Here is a 17181-nt window from a genome sequence, read left to right on the forward strand (position 1 = left end):
TTTAAATAAGCATTATATATACATATATAGAGGGAATATGTCCTCTATAATCAAAGTTGATTGTAATGATTTTCACTATTTTGTTCTAAATTGGATATTAATAACTTTTAAAATAGACTACACAACAATAAGAAATGGCATATAGATTCAAAACCTGGCAGACAAGAATTAAATAAGAACATTAAGCCTTAATAAATTCAGTTACTCCTCCATATACTCTGTCCTTTTCATAACTATCCATGTTAAATAAAATTACTGGGAAAACTACAGAGCCTTGAGAAGTCCAGGATTTAAAGAAAACTGACCAGCAGTACCTCAGATGCAGTCAGCTTGGCCAAAGAGTGGCCTCTCTGATATTTTTAGTGAAAATCTGTTTTCCTTAATTAGCTGGTACATATGAGTTAGAGGCCTAGCCATATGCCATCAAGGAATGTGAGAGGCTTGATCTAAATTGAAAAGCTGAGTTCACTTTTCACAGATGGTAGGTGTGGAGCAGAAAAACTGAGAAAAGTTTCAAAAGCTTTCTCACAGCAGAAGACTAGACTGTATATAGTTCAGTTCATCAATCTTCAGAATTTCTGTAGTGAAAGTTACACTCTCTTAAGAACACTAACAGCTTCAAAGAGGGTCTGATGGACTAATGAAACAGTACAGCATCAAAGCACTGTGCCCCAGAAATATTAAAGATGGGCACTGGGCTTCCCTGGTGGCTCAGACAGTAAAGAATCTGCCTGAAAAGCAGGAAACGTGGGTTCAGCCCCTGGGTCTGGAAGATCCCCTGGAGAAGGGAATGGCTACTCACTCCAGTATTCTTGCCTGGAGAATTCCATGGACAGAGGAGCCTGGCAGGCTAGTCCTTGGGGTTTGCAAAGAGTCAGACATGACTGAGCAACTAAACACACACACACACACACACACACACACACACACACACACACACTGATTACAGAACTGCTCTAATGCTTCTATTAAATGGCAACTCTTTGGGCAATGGTGACTATGCCTGTAGCTAAAATATCATATATTTTTTTTTCCTAAAACTCTGACAGAACTGCTAATAGTATTGTAATCCTCAAGCAGGATTTAGCAAACTATGGCTTGCTGGCCACATCCAGTCTGCCATCTGTTTTCCTAGAGCCCATGAGTTAAGAACAGTTTTTAAAATCTTTAATGATTGAAAAAAAAATTAAGAATAATGCTCCACGGGGGCGTCCCTGGTGGTCCAGTGGTTGAGAATCTGCCTTGCAATGCAGAAGATACCGGTTCAATCCCTGGTCTGGGAGGATCCAACATGCCGCGGGGCAACTAACCCCATAAGCCACAACTACTAAGCCCACGTACTTGTAACAGCTGAAGTCCACATGCCCGAGAGCCTGTGCTCCACAACAAGAGAAGCCACTGCCAGGAGAAGCTTGAGCGCTGCAGCTAAGGAGTAGTCCCCACTTGCTGCAACTAGAGAAAAGCCCTCGCACAGCAAGACCCAATGCAGCCAAAAATAAAATAAATTAAAAAAAGAGTCATGCTTCATGACCCGTAAAAATGACAAGTTCACATTTCAGTACCATAATTAAAGTTTTATTGGAACCCAGCCATGCACATGTGCTTTGTCTCTGTTTTTGTTGAGACAATAGCTGAGTAGTATTGTGATAAGGTTCACGTGGCTAAAAATATTTCCTTTCCATTTACAGGAAAAATTTGCTGCTCCCTGCTCCAAGTTACAACTGACCTGAATACAAACCATGAATTTAAAACCATTTAAAATAGTCAAGAATAGTCATGAACATCTAGACGTTCACTGACTCAACCAAATTTGAACAATAACTAGATGTGTAACTATATACTTTAAAAGTTGTTCATCAATCCAAGGACTATTGTATATTAATGGGAAACAATCATCATCACAACAGTAAGAAAACAACTCTACAATGTACTTTTCAAGAACTAAGAGGTTGTCCTTCAATTTTTTTAAGGACTAATTTTTTCCAGACTTAGGATCAGCATCAGTGCTTTGTCAGTCAAAAATCCCAGTACCAAAAAAGATAAATAAATAAAGATGACATTCCTTTAAAAGATAATACTTTCTTATTCTTTGCTTTAAAAATTACATCAATCTTCAGGAACCTTTGGTAGCTACTTTGTAAATGAGGCTCATGTCATGATCTGATGGAGAAAGAAAATAAGTTACATTTTCTCTTTGGCAAAATTTCACCCATTGTAAGACTGTAAAATACATGGAAGATTCTAGAACAGTTTACAATCATTCAGTTGTTGTCAGATTTTTTTTTTTCTGCAAACAGATGGCTGGGTTATGAAAACTTGTTGAATATATTCACCACACAATTTCCTCAGATCAAAGATTGATCTGAAATAAAGGAATATACATCTCAATTCATTGTATCCTTAGAGCCCTATTTCCTCTCCTCAACCCCATCAATGATTAGGCTCCACATTCTTCCATAGGTCACAAGACAGCATCAATAATTTGTCCAAGTAAAACAGCTAGCAAATAAAAATAGTGATTGAGCTGGTGGCATGTGGGCAACTGGTTAGGCCACTCCTACCTCACTGTTGAGTTATCCTTACTTCAAGGGAATCACAAATTAAGATCACAGTGGGACTCTTTTGCAGAAATAAAGTCACAATTCCAAAAGGTTTTGGTTTTTTTTGGGGGTGGGAGGGCACAGCGGACTTTCATGTCACAGCACTCTTTTGAGAAAGCCGCAGCCAAGGAAGAGGAAGTGATCCTCCCTTGGGGGATGCAGCTCATCCTGGTAGGCAGGACCCTGCCTGGGCCAGTTCGTGGGACCCTTTCTGCCTGTCCTTTACCTGGCTGCCAGAAGGTTCCCTATTTTGGGAAACGTGCTGCCACTGAACAGAAGCATCCACATATGGCAGCACTTGGGGGAGTTTTAATCAGCACCAACACTAAAATGGAATTCCTAAAGAAAAGACTGCACTCAAAATGTCAGCAATTGGAAAAAACTCAGCAGTGGCCACAGGACTGGAAAAGGTCAGTTTTCATTCCAGTCCCAAAGAAGGGCAATGCCAAAGAATGTTCAAACTACCAGACAATTGCACTGATTTCATATGCTAGTAAGGTTATGCTCAAAATCCTTCAAGCTAGGTTTCAGCAGTATGTGAACTGAGAACTTCCAGATGAACAGGCTAGATTTAGAAAAGGCAGAAGAATTAGAGATCAAATTATCAACATTCACTAGATCAGAGAGAAAGCAAGGAAATTCCAGAAAAACATCTGTTTCTGCCTCATTAACTATGCTAAAGCCTTTGACTGGGCAGATCACAACAAACTGGAAAATTCTTAAAGAGATGGGAGTACCAGACCACCTTACCTGTCTCATGAGAAACCTGTATGTGGGTCAAGAAGCAACAGTTAGAACCAGACATGGAATAACTGACAGGTTCGAAACTGTATTTTTGTCTCTCTCCATATTTAACTTATATGCAGAGTGCATCATGTGAAATCCAGGCCTGGATGAATCACAAGCCGGGATCAAGATTGCCAGAAGAAATATCAACAACTTCAATTATGCAGATGATACCACTCTCATGGCAGAAAGCGAAGAGGAACTAAAGAGCCTTTTGATGAGGGTGAAAGAGGAGAGTGAAAAAGTTGGCTTAAAACTCAACTTTCAAAAAATGAAGATCATGGCATCCAGTCCCATCACTCTGTGGCAAATAGAAGGGGAAAAATGGAAGCAGTGGCAGATTTTGTTTTCTTGGGCTCCAAAATCACTGTGGATGGTTGGTGACTACAGCCATGAAATTAATAGATGCTTGTTCCTCGGAAGGAAAGCAATGGCAAACCTAGACAGCATATTGAAAAACAGACATCATTTTGCAGACAAAAATCTGTATAATCAAAACTATGGTTTTTCCAGTAGGCATGTACAGATGTGAAAACTGGATCATAAAGAAGTCTGGGGACTGAAGGACTGATGCTTTCAAATTGTGGTGCTAGAGAAGACTCTTGAGAGTCCCTTGGACAACAAGATCAAACCAGTCAATCCTCAAAGAAATCAATCCTAAATATTTATTGGAAGGAGTGTTGCTGAAGCCAAAGCTCCACTACTTTGGCCACCTGATGCAAAGAGCCAACTCACTGGAAAGGACCCTGATGCCAGGAAAGATTGAAGGCAGAAGGAGAAGGGCATGACAGAGGATGAGATGGCTAGATAGCATCACCAACTCAAAGGACATGAATTTGAGCAGACTCCAGGAGATAGTGGAGGACAGAGAAACCTGGCATGCTGCAGTCCATGGGGTGGCAAAGAGTAGGACATGACTTAGTGACTGAGCAGCAACAACATAGAAAAGACAATCTCAGGCCCTCATCTTACAAGAGTCCATATGGAGCAAGCTGCAACCCAATTCAATTTAGGAGAAACTTGTTGGTTCTAAGTGAGAGCTTTTAGCCAGAGGATCCATGGTTTGAGGCTATGGAAACTTTGCCTTCCTCCTCTAACAACTACATCAAGATAATATAAAAATAAATAATATTTTCAATAAAAATAAAACTTTCAGAATAAGTGTCATCTCCTTTTTATAAACTGTTCACTCACTCTTGAAAATCTCTATTTCAGTTGCCAATAAGGATTTAAAATCTTCTGGAAGAAATATTCATCAAAACTTACACAGCTGCTGATGACTGACATCAAGCATGAAGGGAAAAAAAAATCACATCAATGTTTCAACACACTACTCGCAGAACAACTTCTATTCAGTCCATCTGTACTAAATGGGTGTGCCAAAAATTGGACAGGCCAACAGATGGCTACCAGCATTGTTTGGCATGCATATCAGTGCTGTTCTACGCTGCTAAAAGACGAAGCATGCTCCCCTGAAGGAATTCTATAGTTTCTAAAATAATAACTTACATAACAGAAAAACTAGAGAATCTTCACATTTGAGCCTCGATCCACAAGCTCCAAATCTGTGCTGTCTTGCAAATTTGAATTTTAGTGCTTTTGAAAAGCAGTCATCTCTTTTCAGAGATTAGTGCTTCTTAACCAGGGATGTGTTATTGTAAGTATTCAGGGTATTCCTTCCAAGACAGGCCCTCACTTGGGTCAGCATACGGAATAAGACATCCGGAGACGGGGCCTAGGCGTGTGTATTTTGAAAAGCACACCAGGTGCCTGTGAAGTGCATTCCTGATTAAGAACAAGCTTTCCAGATCATCTTTTATACTGATGAGCAAATAACCATGACATACACATCTGCACACATAGACCAATATAATTTTGCTTAATTCCTCAAGGTGTTGTCTCAATGTTCTCCTTTGCCACCTCAATCTTTCCTCTGAACTCTTGTCTTTGAAGTTGTCTCACTGTTCAGTAATTTTCCCAGACAAATTTTAAGCCAAATGGTGTCTATACTAGGCACTCTTCATTTGGGGAGGCAGGATGCCAACTTAGATCAGCAAACCCTTCCAAAATAACGCCTTCATAACATACAGTCACTTAAAAAATACTTATTCAGCAGACTCTATATGTTGTAATAAAGGCTGAGAAGAATGTGAGAAAAACAAGATACAATTCTTGTGTCCTCAGGGAGCACATGTGATACAATTAGGGTGAAAATATACAGACAAGCTAAGAAAAGCTAAATATTCACATAAACAAAGCATGTTGTTCAGTTCAGTTTAGTCACTCAGTCATGTCCGACTCTGTGACCCGTGAACCGCAGCATGCCAGGCCTCCCTGTCCATCACCAATTCCCGGAGTTCACCCAAACCCATGTCCATCGAGTCAGTGATGCCATCCAACCATCTCATCCTCTGTCATCCCCTTCTCCTCCTGCCTTCAATCTTTCCCAGCATCAGGGTCTTTTCAAATGAGTCAGCTCTTCGCATCAGGTGGCCAAAGTATTGGAGTTTCAGCTTCAACATCAGTCCTTCCAATGAACACCCAGGATTGATCTCCTTTAGGATGGACTGGTTGGATCCCCTTGCAGTCCAGGGGACTCTCAAGAGTCTTCTCCAACACCACAGTTCAAAAGCATCAATTCTTCGGTGCTCAGCTTTCTTTAGAGTCCAACTCTCACATCCATACATGACCACTGGAAAAACCATAGCCTTGACTAGATGGACCTTTGTTGGCAAAGTAATGTCTCTGCTTTTTAATATGCTGTCTAGGTTGGTCATAACTTTCCTTCCAAAGCATGTTGATTCAGTATTAAATGACTAGTACTTACAATAAAAACTCTGAAAATTCAGAACTAGTGCTTACTCCAGATCCAACTGTCAAGGCAGATTACTGAGAAGGCCTGCGGTTTGAAGAATGGGTTAGTAATAAAAGGGTGTGGCAGAGGAATGCAGGTGTTCCATGCCAAGAACACATCACAAACCGAGGCAGGAATGACCAAGGAATGGGCAGTGAAAACACAGTCCCCTAGAAGGAAAGGGGTCATTTGGGTGGCCAATACCAAACAAATAAAAGCCAGGCTCTAGTTTTCAGATTAAAGAACCTAAGATATTGTTGTTGTTTAGTCGCTCAGCCATGTCTGCCTCTTCGTGACTTCATGGACTACAGCATGCCAGGCTTCCCTGTCCTTCACTATCTCCTGGAGCTTACTCAAACTCATGTCCATTGAATTAGTGATATCATCCAACCATTTCATCTTCTGTTGTCCCCTTCTCCTGCTTGCAATCTGTCCCAATATTAGAGTCTTTTCTAATGAGTCAGCTCTTCACATCAGGCAGCCAAAATATTGGAGCTTCGTCTTCAGCACCAGTCTTTCCAATGAATATTCAGGGTTGATTTCCTTTAGGATTGACTGGTTTGATCTCCTTGCTGTCCAAGGGACTCTCAAGAAGGTTCTCTAGCACCACAATTCAAAAGCATCAATTCTTCAGCATTCAGCCTTCTTCATGGTCCAACTCTCACATCCATACATGACTATAAAAACCACGACTATACAGACCTTTGTTGGCAAAGTAATGTCTCTGCTTTTGAATAAACTGTCTAAAAAAAATGAATAAACTGTCTAGGTTTGTCATAGCTTTTCTTCCAAGGAGCAAGCATCTTTTAATTTCATGGCTACAGTCACCATCTGCAGCGATTTTGGAGCCCAAGAAAATAAAGTCTGTCACTGTTTTCATTATTTCTCCATCTATTTGCCATGAAGTGATGGGACTGGATGCCATGATCTTATTTTTTTGAATGTTGAGTTTTATGCCAGCTTTTTCACTCTCCTCTTTAACCTTCATCAAGAGCTTCTTGATTTATCTATAGGATTTATCTTACAGAAAAATCATTAAGTTGTAAACCAAAAGATCATGGAGATAGTAGTATTTTAGGAAACTGTAGTTTTTTGTAGCAAACAAAATATCTGTAAGTATGAGATAAATAAGAGACCTAGGAGAGGAATTAGGATCAGTGCCATAGCAGTTGGCTTTACAAAGAACATGGCAAAAAGTGAAGAGGAACTAAAAAGCCTCTTGATGAAAGTGAAAGTGGAGAGTGAAAAAGTTGGCTTAAAGCTCAACATTCAGAAAACGAAGATCATGGCATCCAGTTCCATCACTTCATGGGAAGTAGATGGGGAAACAGTGGAAACAGCGTCAGACTTTATTTTGGGGGGCTCCAAAAGGTCCGTCTAGTCAAGGCTATGGTTTTTCGTCTGGTCATGTATGGATGTGAGAGTTGGACTGTGAAGAAGGCTGAGTGCCAAAGAATTGCTGCTTTTGAACTGTGGTGTTGGAGAAGACTCTTGAAAGTCCCTTGGACTGCAAGGAGATCCAACCAGTCCATTCTGAAGGAGATCAGTCCTGGGATTTCTTTGGAGGGAATGATGCTAAAGCTGGAACTCCAGTACTTTGGCCACCTCATGCGAAGAGTTGACTCACTGGAAAAGACTCTGATGCTGGGAGGGATCAGGGGCAGGAGGAGAATGCGATGACAGAAGATGAGATGGCTGGATGGCATCACTGACTCGATGGATGTGAGTCTGAGTGAACTCCGGGAGTTGGTGATGGACAGGGAGGCCTGGCGTGCTGCGATTCACGGGGTCGCAAAGGGTCGGACACGACTGAGCGACTGAACTGAACTGAACTGAATGGAACTAATGGGAGTGGCTAATTGGGTTGAGTTTCCAGCTGTAACAGAACGGAGGCATACAAACAATTAGAGAAAGAGGGAAGTCAGACATGAAAGCTAATCAGAGTTTCCAGTGAGAGACAGCAGAATGATGTTGCAGAAGAAACCTCTACACTGGACAGATAACTTTGGAAGATGCTGATGAAGGGAGCGAAGTAGAATGAGAAAAATAAAGGTCAAATCTGGAGAAGTAGCCCTTTAAGGACCCAGTGAAAATGCAGAACAAATGGTGTGAACAGAGGCCCTTGGAAAGCCAAGAGTAAAAACCTGGTGGCCACTCAGAAGTCAAGAAAGAAGAGAGTTTCAAAGCAAAGTTCAGCAAAGGAGAGGTCAAGGCCACTGGTACAGACTGTTCTAGTCCCAGGAACCCTGATTTATGCCCTAACCCATAGCTGATCTTTCTCCTTTAGTCTTTACTGGCTGTCCATACCAACCATATAGAACACATACACATTTATCTCTTAGTGTCTATAATGGATCCACACATACTTAGATATTCCTGTGACACTACCATATGAAGCTTCTTGAGGGAGGAGATCCTAATCAGTACTGTATGCACCACCCACCCGTACTGTGTTTTCACATTACCAAGTCTCTAGTAATCATTTAAAAAGTTTTAACTGATTATAACTATGAACATCCAGGTAATTGTGGTATGCAGATAAAAACGAGCTGAATTCAGGAAGAAGACACTGGTACACTGCTTAGCCTTGCTATTCAAAATGTGGTCAATGGACCAGTGGAATCACCTGGGAACTTGTTAAATATTCAATTTTGGCTGCTATCCCAGGCTGAGCAACTGAATCAGATGCATTTTAACAAGATCCAGGTGATTGATTCCTGTGATCCTGGCACAGAAAGTGGTGTTGACTCTATAGAATGGAAAGGGATTGCACTGAGTCCCCAAAGAATTTGAAGGAAAGGAAGATGGCACGAATTTCACCCCATGGGCATGTGCCTAGACCCTGTATGTGTGGGTGCTCAATCGTGTCTGACTCTTTGCAACCCCGTGGACTGTAGCGCACCAGGGTTCTCTACCCATGGAATTTTCTGGAGTGGGTTGCCATTTCCTACTCCAGGGGACAATCCCGACCCAGGGATCAAACCGGTGTCTCTTGCATCTCCTGCATTGGCAGGCAATTCTTCACCACTAGCACCACCTCAGAAGCCCTCTTCACCTCTACTCAGACCTGCTGCTCAGAAATGGAGCCCAGGCCCTTTGTGCATGTGGTACAAACAGACCAGGAAGCTATTCTGGCTTTTGATCAGGAGCCCAGATCCGTAAATCCTTCTTCCATAAACTGCCACTAGTTCAATTATAGGAAGGGCTTTGCATATTCTATCTGCTAGGTTGTTTGTCCAGATTTTATAAATATTCTGACCTTCTGAAGACCCTGTTTATGTTTCCCATATTTGTCCAGCCTGAGGATTTATGATATTATTCTCCCTCTCATTCATTTATCCCATAAAATTACATTTCCCTCTAAGCTTTAGATTGCAATTGTTAACATACTTTTTTCAGCATAATTAAAAGCTAAACTTGAATATGTAACTTTGACCCCAAAAGGAAAGATCTATACTGACAGCATTATTGTTTAAGGGACCAGGTATCAGGAAAAAGCTCCCAAAGAAAAGCACTGTTAGACAAAGGCAGTCTCATCTCAAAGGATGAAGACCACGTAGAGCAACCAGTCTCGGGGCAGAATCTTGCCTTTGTTGGGGATGTGCTTGATGCTTCAATATTTTTTTTCTCTAACTTTTCTACAGATGTGGATTTTGAGTGTTACTAGTTCAAAATAACACTGTGCTCAAAGAGTTCTCTGCAGGCCTTTTACTATTTTTAACAGCTTTATTGACTTCTAATTTACACATCAAAAAGTTCACATTTCAGAAATGGAAGAGACTTTCATTCTACCCCACACTTCAAGCAATGCTTCATTGAACTCACCAAAGAATATAATATAGCCATTTCTTAAAACTCCAGGAAGACAGGACATTATCATGACCTTCTGATAATATATCCTAGTATCTCAGCTTTTATCAGTGGAAAGTACATCGTAACAATAAAAGTCCCCTCTATTAAAATGCAAAATATAAAAGTAATGGCTTTTTGTGCTGCATTTCAAAGGTAGTTGACTGAAAATACCACTGTAGGCCTTGTAATCTGCCTGCTGTGTTGAAACTCCACTAGGAAGCAAACTTCATTTACTGCATCAGATGTAGAAATCACAAATTCTGACAAACTACTATCCCCCAGTTTTTCAGGGACTACTTTTTCCCACCAGAAGGCATGCTTTTGGCGGCTGGGGCTGGGGCGGCGGCGGCGGCGGCGTGAGCGGGGGCGGGTCCTGCTGAAGCCTGCACCAAGCCATTATTTTTCACCTCAAGGATGGAATGAATAAGTTAAACAGGTTTTTCTTTCAAAAAAATAAAGAGCAACTCACATGCTCTCGCAGAACCTCTTCAGCGTGCTTGGTTTCTCCTGGTTGCGTCTTTGTCGGAACCAGCGTTGAATGCTGCGAACATCCCAGTCCAGCTGCTTGGAGAGGCCCTCCAATCTCTTTTCATCAGGATGCTATGAAACAAGGTACCAGGAAAACATTTTCATCTTCACTATAAACAGATCTGCCCTGGTCTATACTGGAGATAACTGTTTTCCCTGTATTTTCTATCCACTACTTAGCTGGCTATATTGAATACTGAGGACCAAGGCCTTCCATCAGCAGCATGAACAAAGACAACCACTTAGGACAAGAAAAGCCGCTCATTATGAAACAACACTGAAAATACAAATCTCACTCTAGTGCTTGTACTTCTTATCAGCAACAAAGACTTAGTGAAATGGCCAACTGGCTAAGCCAGCTCCACCAAGCTACCAGGAAAGGAGTTAAGTAAAGGTGAGTTGGCCAAAAGACCTCATTCAAATATTTCACTTTCCCAGGAGAAAATACTGTGCCAATTATCAAATATCAAAACAATGTAGGACAGACAAAAAGCCTGGACTAATCCCCAAATATGCCATTTTAGCCTAAAGTACCAATTCCACTTAAAAGACATGTTTTCTCTCTCTTCCTCTTCAATTTCCCGTCTTCACTTCTTTATACATTCATTTTGACTATTCTTTTCTTGGTCTTCCTTTTGACTAGAACTCCATCAGATTTTTTACAATGACTATGCATTACCTGAAAATGCAAACTTGGTGAAGTAGAAAGAGAACCATATAATAGCATCATTGACTCAGTGGACTTGAGTTTGAGCAGATTCCAGGAGGGCTTCCCTGGTAGCTCAGCTGGTAAAGAATCTGCCTGCAACGTATGAGACCCCAGTTCAATCCCTGGATAGGGAAGATCCCCTGGAGCAGGGCATGGCAACCCACTCCAGTATTCTTGCTGGGGAATCCCCATGGACAGAGAAGCCTGGTGGGCTATCGTGCATGGGATTGCAAAGAGTCGACTGAGCGACTGAACAATAATAATATTACTCTGTTTCTCGTTCCCATTTCTAAAAATTAGGAGATGACAGACATAGGTTCAGTTCTTGTTCTGATGAACTTTCTGAGCCTCAGTTTCCTCACCTGTTCAAAGGAAGATTACTTATCCACCTAAACAGTGCTGAGGACCAAATGCAAAAATGTATGCAAATCTCAGTACATATTAGTTCTGTCCCTCCTCTCTTCTGCGTCCTGCCAACAATTACATGAGGGTGACCTGTCATACAACAAAACTAAACTGAGTTAGTTCTACTTCTTTATTTCTTCTACCATTGCTTTATAATTAAGGAGATGTTAATAATCAGAAGACAGAACCACAAATGGGGTAGGGGAAGACAGGCTGACAGCTTTCAAGTCCTAAGGGTGGAAGGTACATGCGACACCTTTTTAAAGCCTCTCAAGAAATTCAAGGTGTCAGACACACAGGAAACACAGCAAATGGCCTTAGTCTTATGACTGAGGTTATAAAATGTGCTGAGCTTGAGTCTGTGAAAGTTATTTGCTAACTTTCAGTAAAGCATGTACCCTGTGGTATTTTTCTTAGAAGAATACCTGGCTATACTCTCCTCTGTCTCTCAATTTAAAAATATGATAGAGAGAAAATGCACAGCCTACAATAATAACTCCAGAAAGAATGAAGGGATGGAGCCAAGGCAAAAACAATACCCAGTTGTGGATGTGACTGGTGATAGAAGCAAGGTCCAATGCTGTAAAGAGTAATATTGCATAGGAACCTGGAATGTCAGGTCCATGAATCAAGGCAAATTGGAAGTGGTCAACAAGAGATGGCAAGGGTGAACATCGACATTCTAGGAATCAGTGAACTAAAATGGACTGGAATGGGTGAATTTAACTCAGATGACCATTATATCTACTCCTACGGGCAGGAATCCCTCAGAAGAAATGGAGTAGCCATCATGGTCAACAAAAGAGTCCAAAATGCAGTACTTGGATGCAATCTCAAAAACGACAGAATGATCTCTGTTTGTCTCCAAGGCAAACCAGTCAATATCACAGTAATCCAAGTCTATGCCTCAACCAGTAACGCGGAACAACTGAAGTTGAACGGTTTTATGAAGACCTACAAGACCTTTTAGAACTAACACCCAAAAAAGATGTCCTTTTCATTATAGGGGACTGGAATGCAAAAGTAGGAAGTCAAGAAACACCTGGAGTAACAGGCAAATTTGGCCTTGGAATGCAGAATGAAGCAGGGCAAAAACTAATAGAGTTTTGCCAAGAAAATGCACTGGTCATAGCAAACACCCTCTTCCAACAATACAAGAGAAGACTCTACACATGGACATCACCAGATGGTCAACACCGAAATCAGACTGATTATATTCTTTGCAGCCAAAGATAGAGAAGCTCTATACAGTCAATAAAAACAAGACCAGGAGCTGACTGTGGCTCAGATCATGAACTCCTTATTGCCGAATTCAGACTTAAATTGAAGAAAGTAGGGAAAACCGCTAGACCATTCAGGTATGACCTAAATCAAATCCATTATGATTATACAGTGGAAGTGAGAAATAGATTTAAGAGCCTAGATCTGATAGACAGAGTGCCTGATGAACTATGGAATGAGGCACGTGACATTGTACAGGAGACAGGGATCAAGATCATCCCCATGGAAAAGAAATGCAAAAAAGCAAAATGGCTGTCTGGGGATGCCTTACAAATAGCTGTGAAAAGAAGAGAAGCGAAAAGCAAAGGAGAAAAGGAAAGATACAAGCAGCTGAATGCAGAGTTCCAAAGACTAGCAAGAAGAGATAAGAAAGCCTTCTTCAGCAATCAATGCAAAGAAATAGAGGAAAACAACAGAATGGGAAAGACTAGAGATCTCTTCAAGAAAATTAGAGATACCAAGGGAACATTTCATGCAGAGATGGGCTCGATAAAGGACATAAATGGTATGGACCTAACAGAAGAAGAAGATATTAAGAAGAGGTGGCAAGAATACATGGAAGAACTGTACGAAAAAGATCTTCATGACCCAGATAATCATGATGATGTGATCACTAATCTAGAGCCAGACATCTTGGAATGTGAAGTCAAGTGGGCCTTAGAAAGCATCACTACGAACAAAGCTAGTGGAGGTGATGGAATTCCAGTGGAGCTGTTTCAAATCCTGAAAGATGATGCTGTGAAAGTGCTGCACTCAATATGCCAGCAAATTTGGAAAACTCAGCAGTGGCCACAGGACTGGAAAAGGTCAGTTTTCATTCCAATCCCAAAGAAAGGCAATACCAAAGAATGCTCAAACTACCACACAATTGCACTCATCTCACATGCTCGTAAAGTAATGCTCAAAATTCTCCAAGCCAGGCTTCAGCAATATGTGAACCGTGAACTCCCTGATGTTCAAGCTGGTTTTAGAAAAGGCAGAGGAACCAGAGATCAAATTGCCAACATCCGCTGGATCATGGAAAAAGCAAGAGAGTTCCAGAAAAACATCTATTTCTGCTTGATTGACTATGCCAAAGCCTTTGACTGTGTGGATCACAATAAACTGTGGAAAATTCTGAAAGACATGGGAATACCAGACCACCTGAACTGCCTCTTGAGAAATCTGTATGCAGGCCAGGAAGCAACAGTTAGAACTGGACATGGAACAACAGACTGGTTCCAAATAGGTAAAGGAGTACGTCAAGGTTGTATATTGTCACCCTGCTTATTTAACTTCTATGCAGAGTACATCATGAGAAACGCTGGACTGGAAGAAACACAAGCTGGAATCAAGATTGCTGGGAGAAATATCAATAAACTCAGATATGCAGATGACACCACCCTTATGGCAGAAAGTGAAGAGGAACTAAAAAGCCTCTTGATGAAAGTGAAAGAGGAGAGTGAAAAAGTTGGCTTAAAGCTCAACATTCAGAAAACGAAGATCATGGCATCGGGTCCCATCACTTCATGGGAAATAGATGGGGAAACAGTGGAAACAGCGTCAGACTTTATTTTTGGGGGCTCCAAAATCACTGCAGATGGTGACTGCAGCCATGAAATTAAAAGATGCTTACTCCTTGGAAGAAAAGTTATGACCAACCTAGATAGCATATTCAAAAGCAGAGACATTACTTTGCTGACTAAGATCCGTCTAGTCCAGGTTATGGTTTTTCCTGTGGTCCTGTATGGATGTGAGAGTTGGACTGTGAAGAAGGCTGAGCGCCAAAGAATCGATGCTTTTGAACTGTGGTGTTGGAGTACACTCTTGAGAGTCCCTTGGACTGCAAGGAGATCCAACCAGTCCATTCTGAAGGAGATCAGCCCTGGGTGTTCTTTGGAAGGAATGATGTTAAAGCTGAAACTCCAGTACTTTGGCCACCTCATGCAAAGAGTTGACTCATTGGAAAAGACTCTGATGCTGGGAGGGGTTGGGGGCAGGGGACGACAGAAGATGAAATGGCTGGATGACATCACGTCGATGGACGTGAGTCTGAGTGAACTCCGGGAGATGGTGATGGACAGGGAGGCCTGGCGTGCTGCGATTCATGGGGTCACAAAGAGTTGGACACAACTGAGCGACTGAACTGAAGAGAACTGAACTGACAATAAGAATACCCTGGCTCTACTATTTTCTTAAAGGAATTCATTTTTAGTTTTCATTCATTTTCTAAGTCTATTGAATTGGTAAACCATTCATATGGTTCACAAAATAAAAATTATCCCAAATTTCACCTTCCAATTTGTACCTATTCTCTCAGTTCCTACTCTCCCCTTCTTACCAGGTAATGGGCTATTCAATTTCTTCTTAAAGTTATCTTATCGAATATAAGCAAAGTTGGATATGCCTTCTTGTATCCACCCCCTCACACCTTCACACAAAGTTGTTGTATTATTTTGGACTTTGGGTTTTTCACTTTACAATATATGTTGGAATATTTCCATATCACAGTATTAGGAACACCCTCCTTTTGTAGAACTATATGGACATGCCACAATTTACTTATCCACTCCACTACTAATGCCCACTCAGGTAGCTTCCACACTTCCACTACTATACACAATGCTGCAATAAATAACATTGTCGTGGGTTATTTTATACACATATCAGTTCAGTTCAGTCGCTCAGTCATGTCCAACTCTTTGCAACCCCATGGACTGCAGTACACCAGGCCTCCCTATCCAACACCAACTCCCAGAGTTTACTCAAACTCATGTCCATTGTGTCGGTGATGCCATCCAACCATCTCATCCTCTGTTGTCCCCTTTTCCTCCTGCCCCCAATCCCTCCCAGCATCAGAGTCTTTTCCAGTGAGTCAACGCTTTGCATGAGGTGGCCAAAGTACTGGAGTTTCAGCTTCAGCATCATTCCCTCCAAAGCAATCCCAGGGCTGATCTCCTTCAGAATGGACTGGTTGGATCTCCTTGCAGTCCAAGGGACTCTCAAGAGTCTTCTCCAACACCACAGTTTAAAAGCATGATTCTCAACTTGCCTGACTTCAGGCTCTACTACAAAGCCACAGTCATCAAGACAGTATGGTACTGGCACAAAGACAGACATATAGATCAATGGAACAAAATAGAAAACCCAGAGATAAATCCACACACATATGGACACCTTATCCTTGACAAAGGAGGCAAGAATATACAATGGAGTAAAGACAATCTCTTTAACAAGTGGTGCTGGGAAAACTGGTCAACCACTTGTAAAAGAATGAAACTAGATCACTTTCTAACACCATACACAAAAATAAACTCAAAATGGATTAAAGATCTAAATGTAAGATCAGAAACTATAAAACTCCTAGAGGAGAACATAGGCAAAACACTCTCAGACATAAATCACAGCAGGATCCTCTATGATCCACCTCCCAGAATGCTGGAAAAAAAGCAAAAATAAACAAATAGGATCTAATTAAAATTAAAAGCTTCTGCACAACAAAGGAAAATATAAGCAAGGTGAAAAGACAGCCTTCTGAATGGGAGAAAATAATAGCAAATGAAGCAACTGACAAACAACTAATCTCAAAAATATACAAGCAACTTATGCAGCTCAATTCCAGAAAAATAAATGACCCAATCAAAAAATGGGCCAAAGAACTAAATAGACATTTCTCCAAAGAGGACATACGGATGGCTAACAAACACATGAAAAGATGCTCAACATCACTCATTATTAGAGAAATGCAAATCAAAACCACAATGAGGTACCACTTCACACCAGTCAGAATGTCTGCGATCCAAAAATCTGCAAGCAATAAATGCTGGAGAGGGTGTGGAGAAAAGGGAACCCTCCTACACTGTTGGTGGGAATGCAAACTAGTACAGCCACTGTGGAGAACGGTGTGGAGATTCCTTAAAAAATTGCAAATAGAACTACCTTATGACCCAGCAATCCCACTTCTGGGCATACACACCGAGGAAACCAGAATTGAAAGAGACACATGTACCCCAATGTTCATCGCAGCACTGTTTATAATAGCCAGGACATGGAAACAACCTAGATGTCCATCAGCAGATGAATGGATAAGAAAGCTTTGGTACATATACACAATGGAGTATTACTCAGCCGTTAAAAAGAATTCATTTGAATCAGTTCTGATGAGATGGATGAAACTGGAGCCAATT

General features: G+C 41.3%; 1 protein-coding gene across 3 annotated transcripts in view; it reads right to left on the minus strand.

Annotated features, from left to right (window-relative positions):
• The window catches only part of CERS6 (ceramide synthase 6), a 349400-nt gene that overhangs the window by 227484 nt on the left and 104735 nt on the right, over nucleotides 1–17181 (minus strand). For all 3 annotated transcript variants that reach the window (XM_069577322.1, XM_069577321.1, XM_069577320.1), the window contains exon 3: nucleotides 10562–10692. In XM_069577322.1, coding sequence (XP_069433423.1) covers nucleotides 10562–10692 — 131 coding nt within the window. The remainder of the gene's footprint in view (nucleotides 1–10561; nucleotides 10693–17181) is intronic.

This window comes from Ovis canadensis, chromosome 2 (genome assembly GCF_042477335.2).
Source record: "Ovis canadensis isolate MfBH-ARS-UI-01 breed Bighorn chromosome 2, ARS-UI_OviCan_v2, whole genome shotgun sequence".
In the NCBI taxonomy this organism is placed as follows: Eukaryota; Metazoa; Chordata; class Mammalia; order Artiodactyla; family Bovidae; genus Ovis; species Ovis canadensis.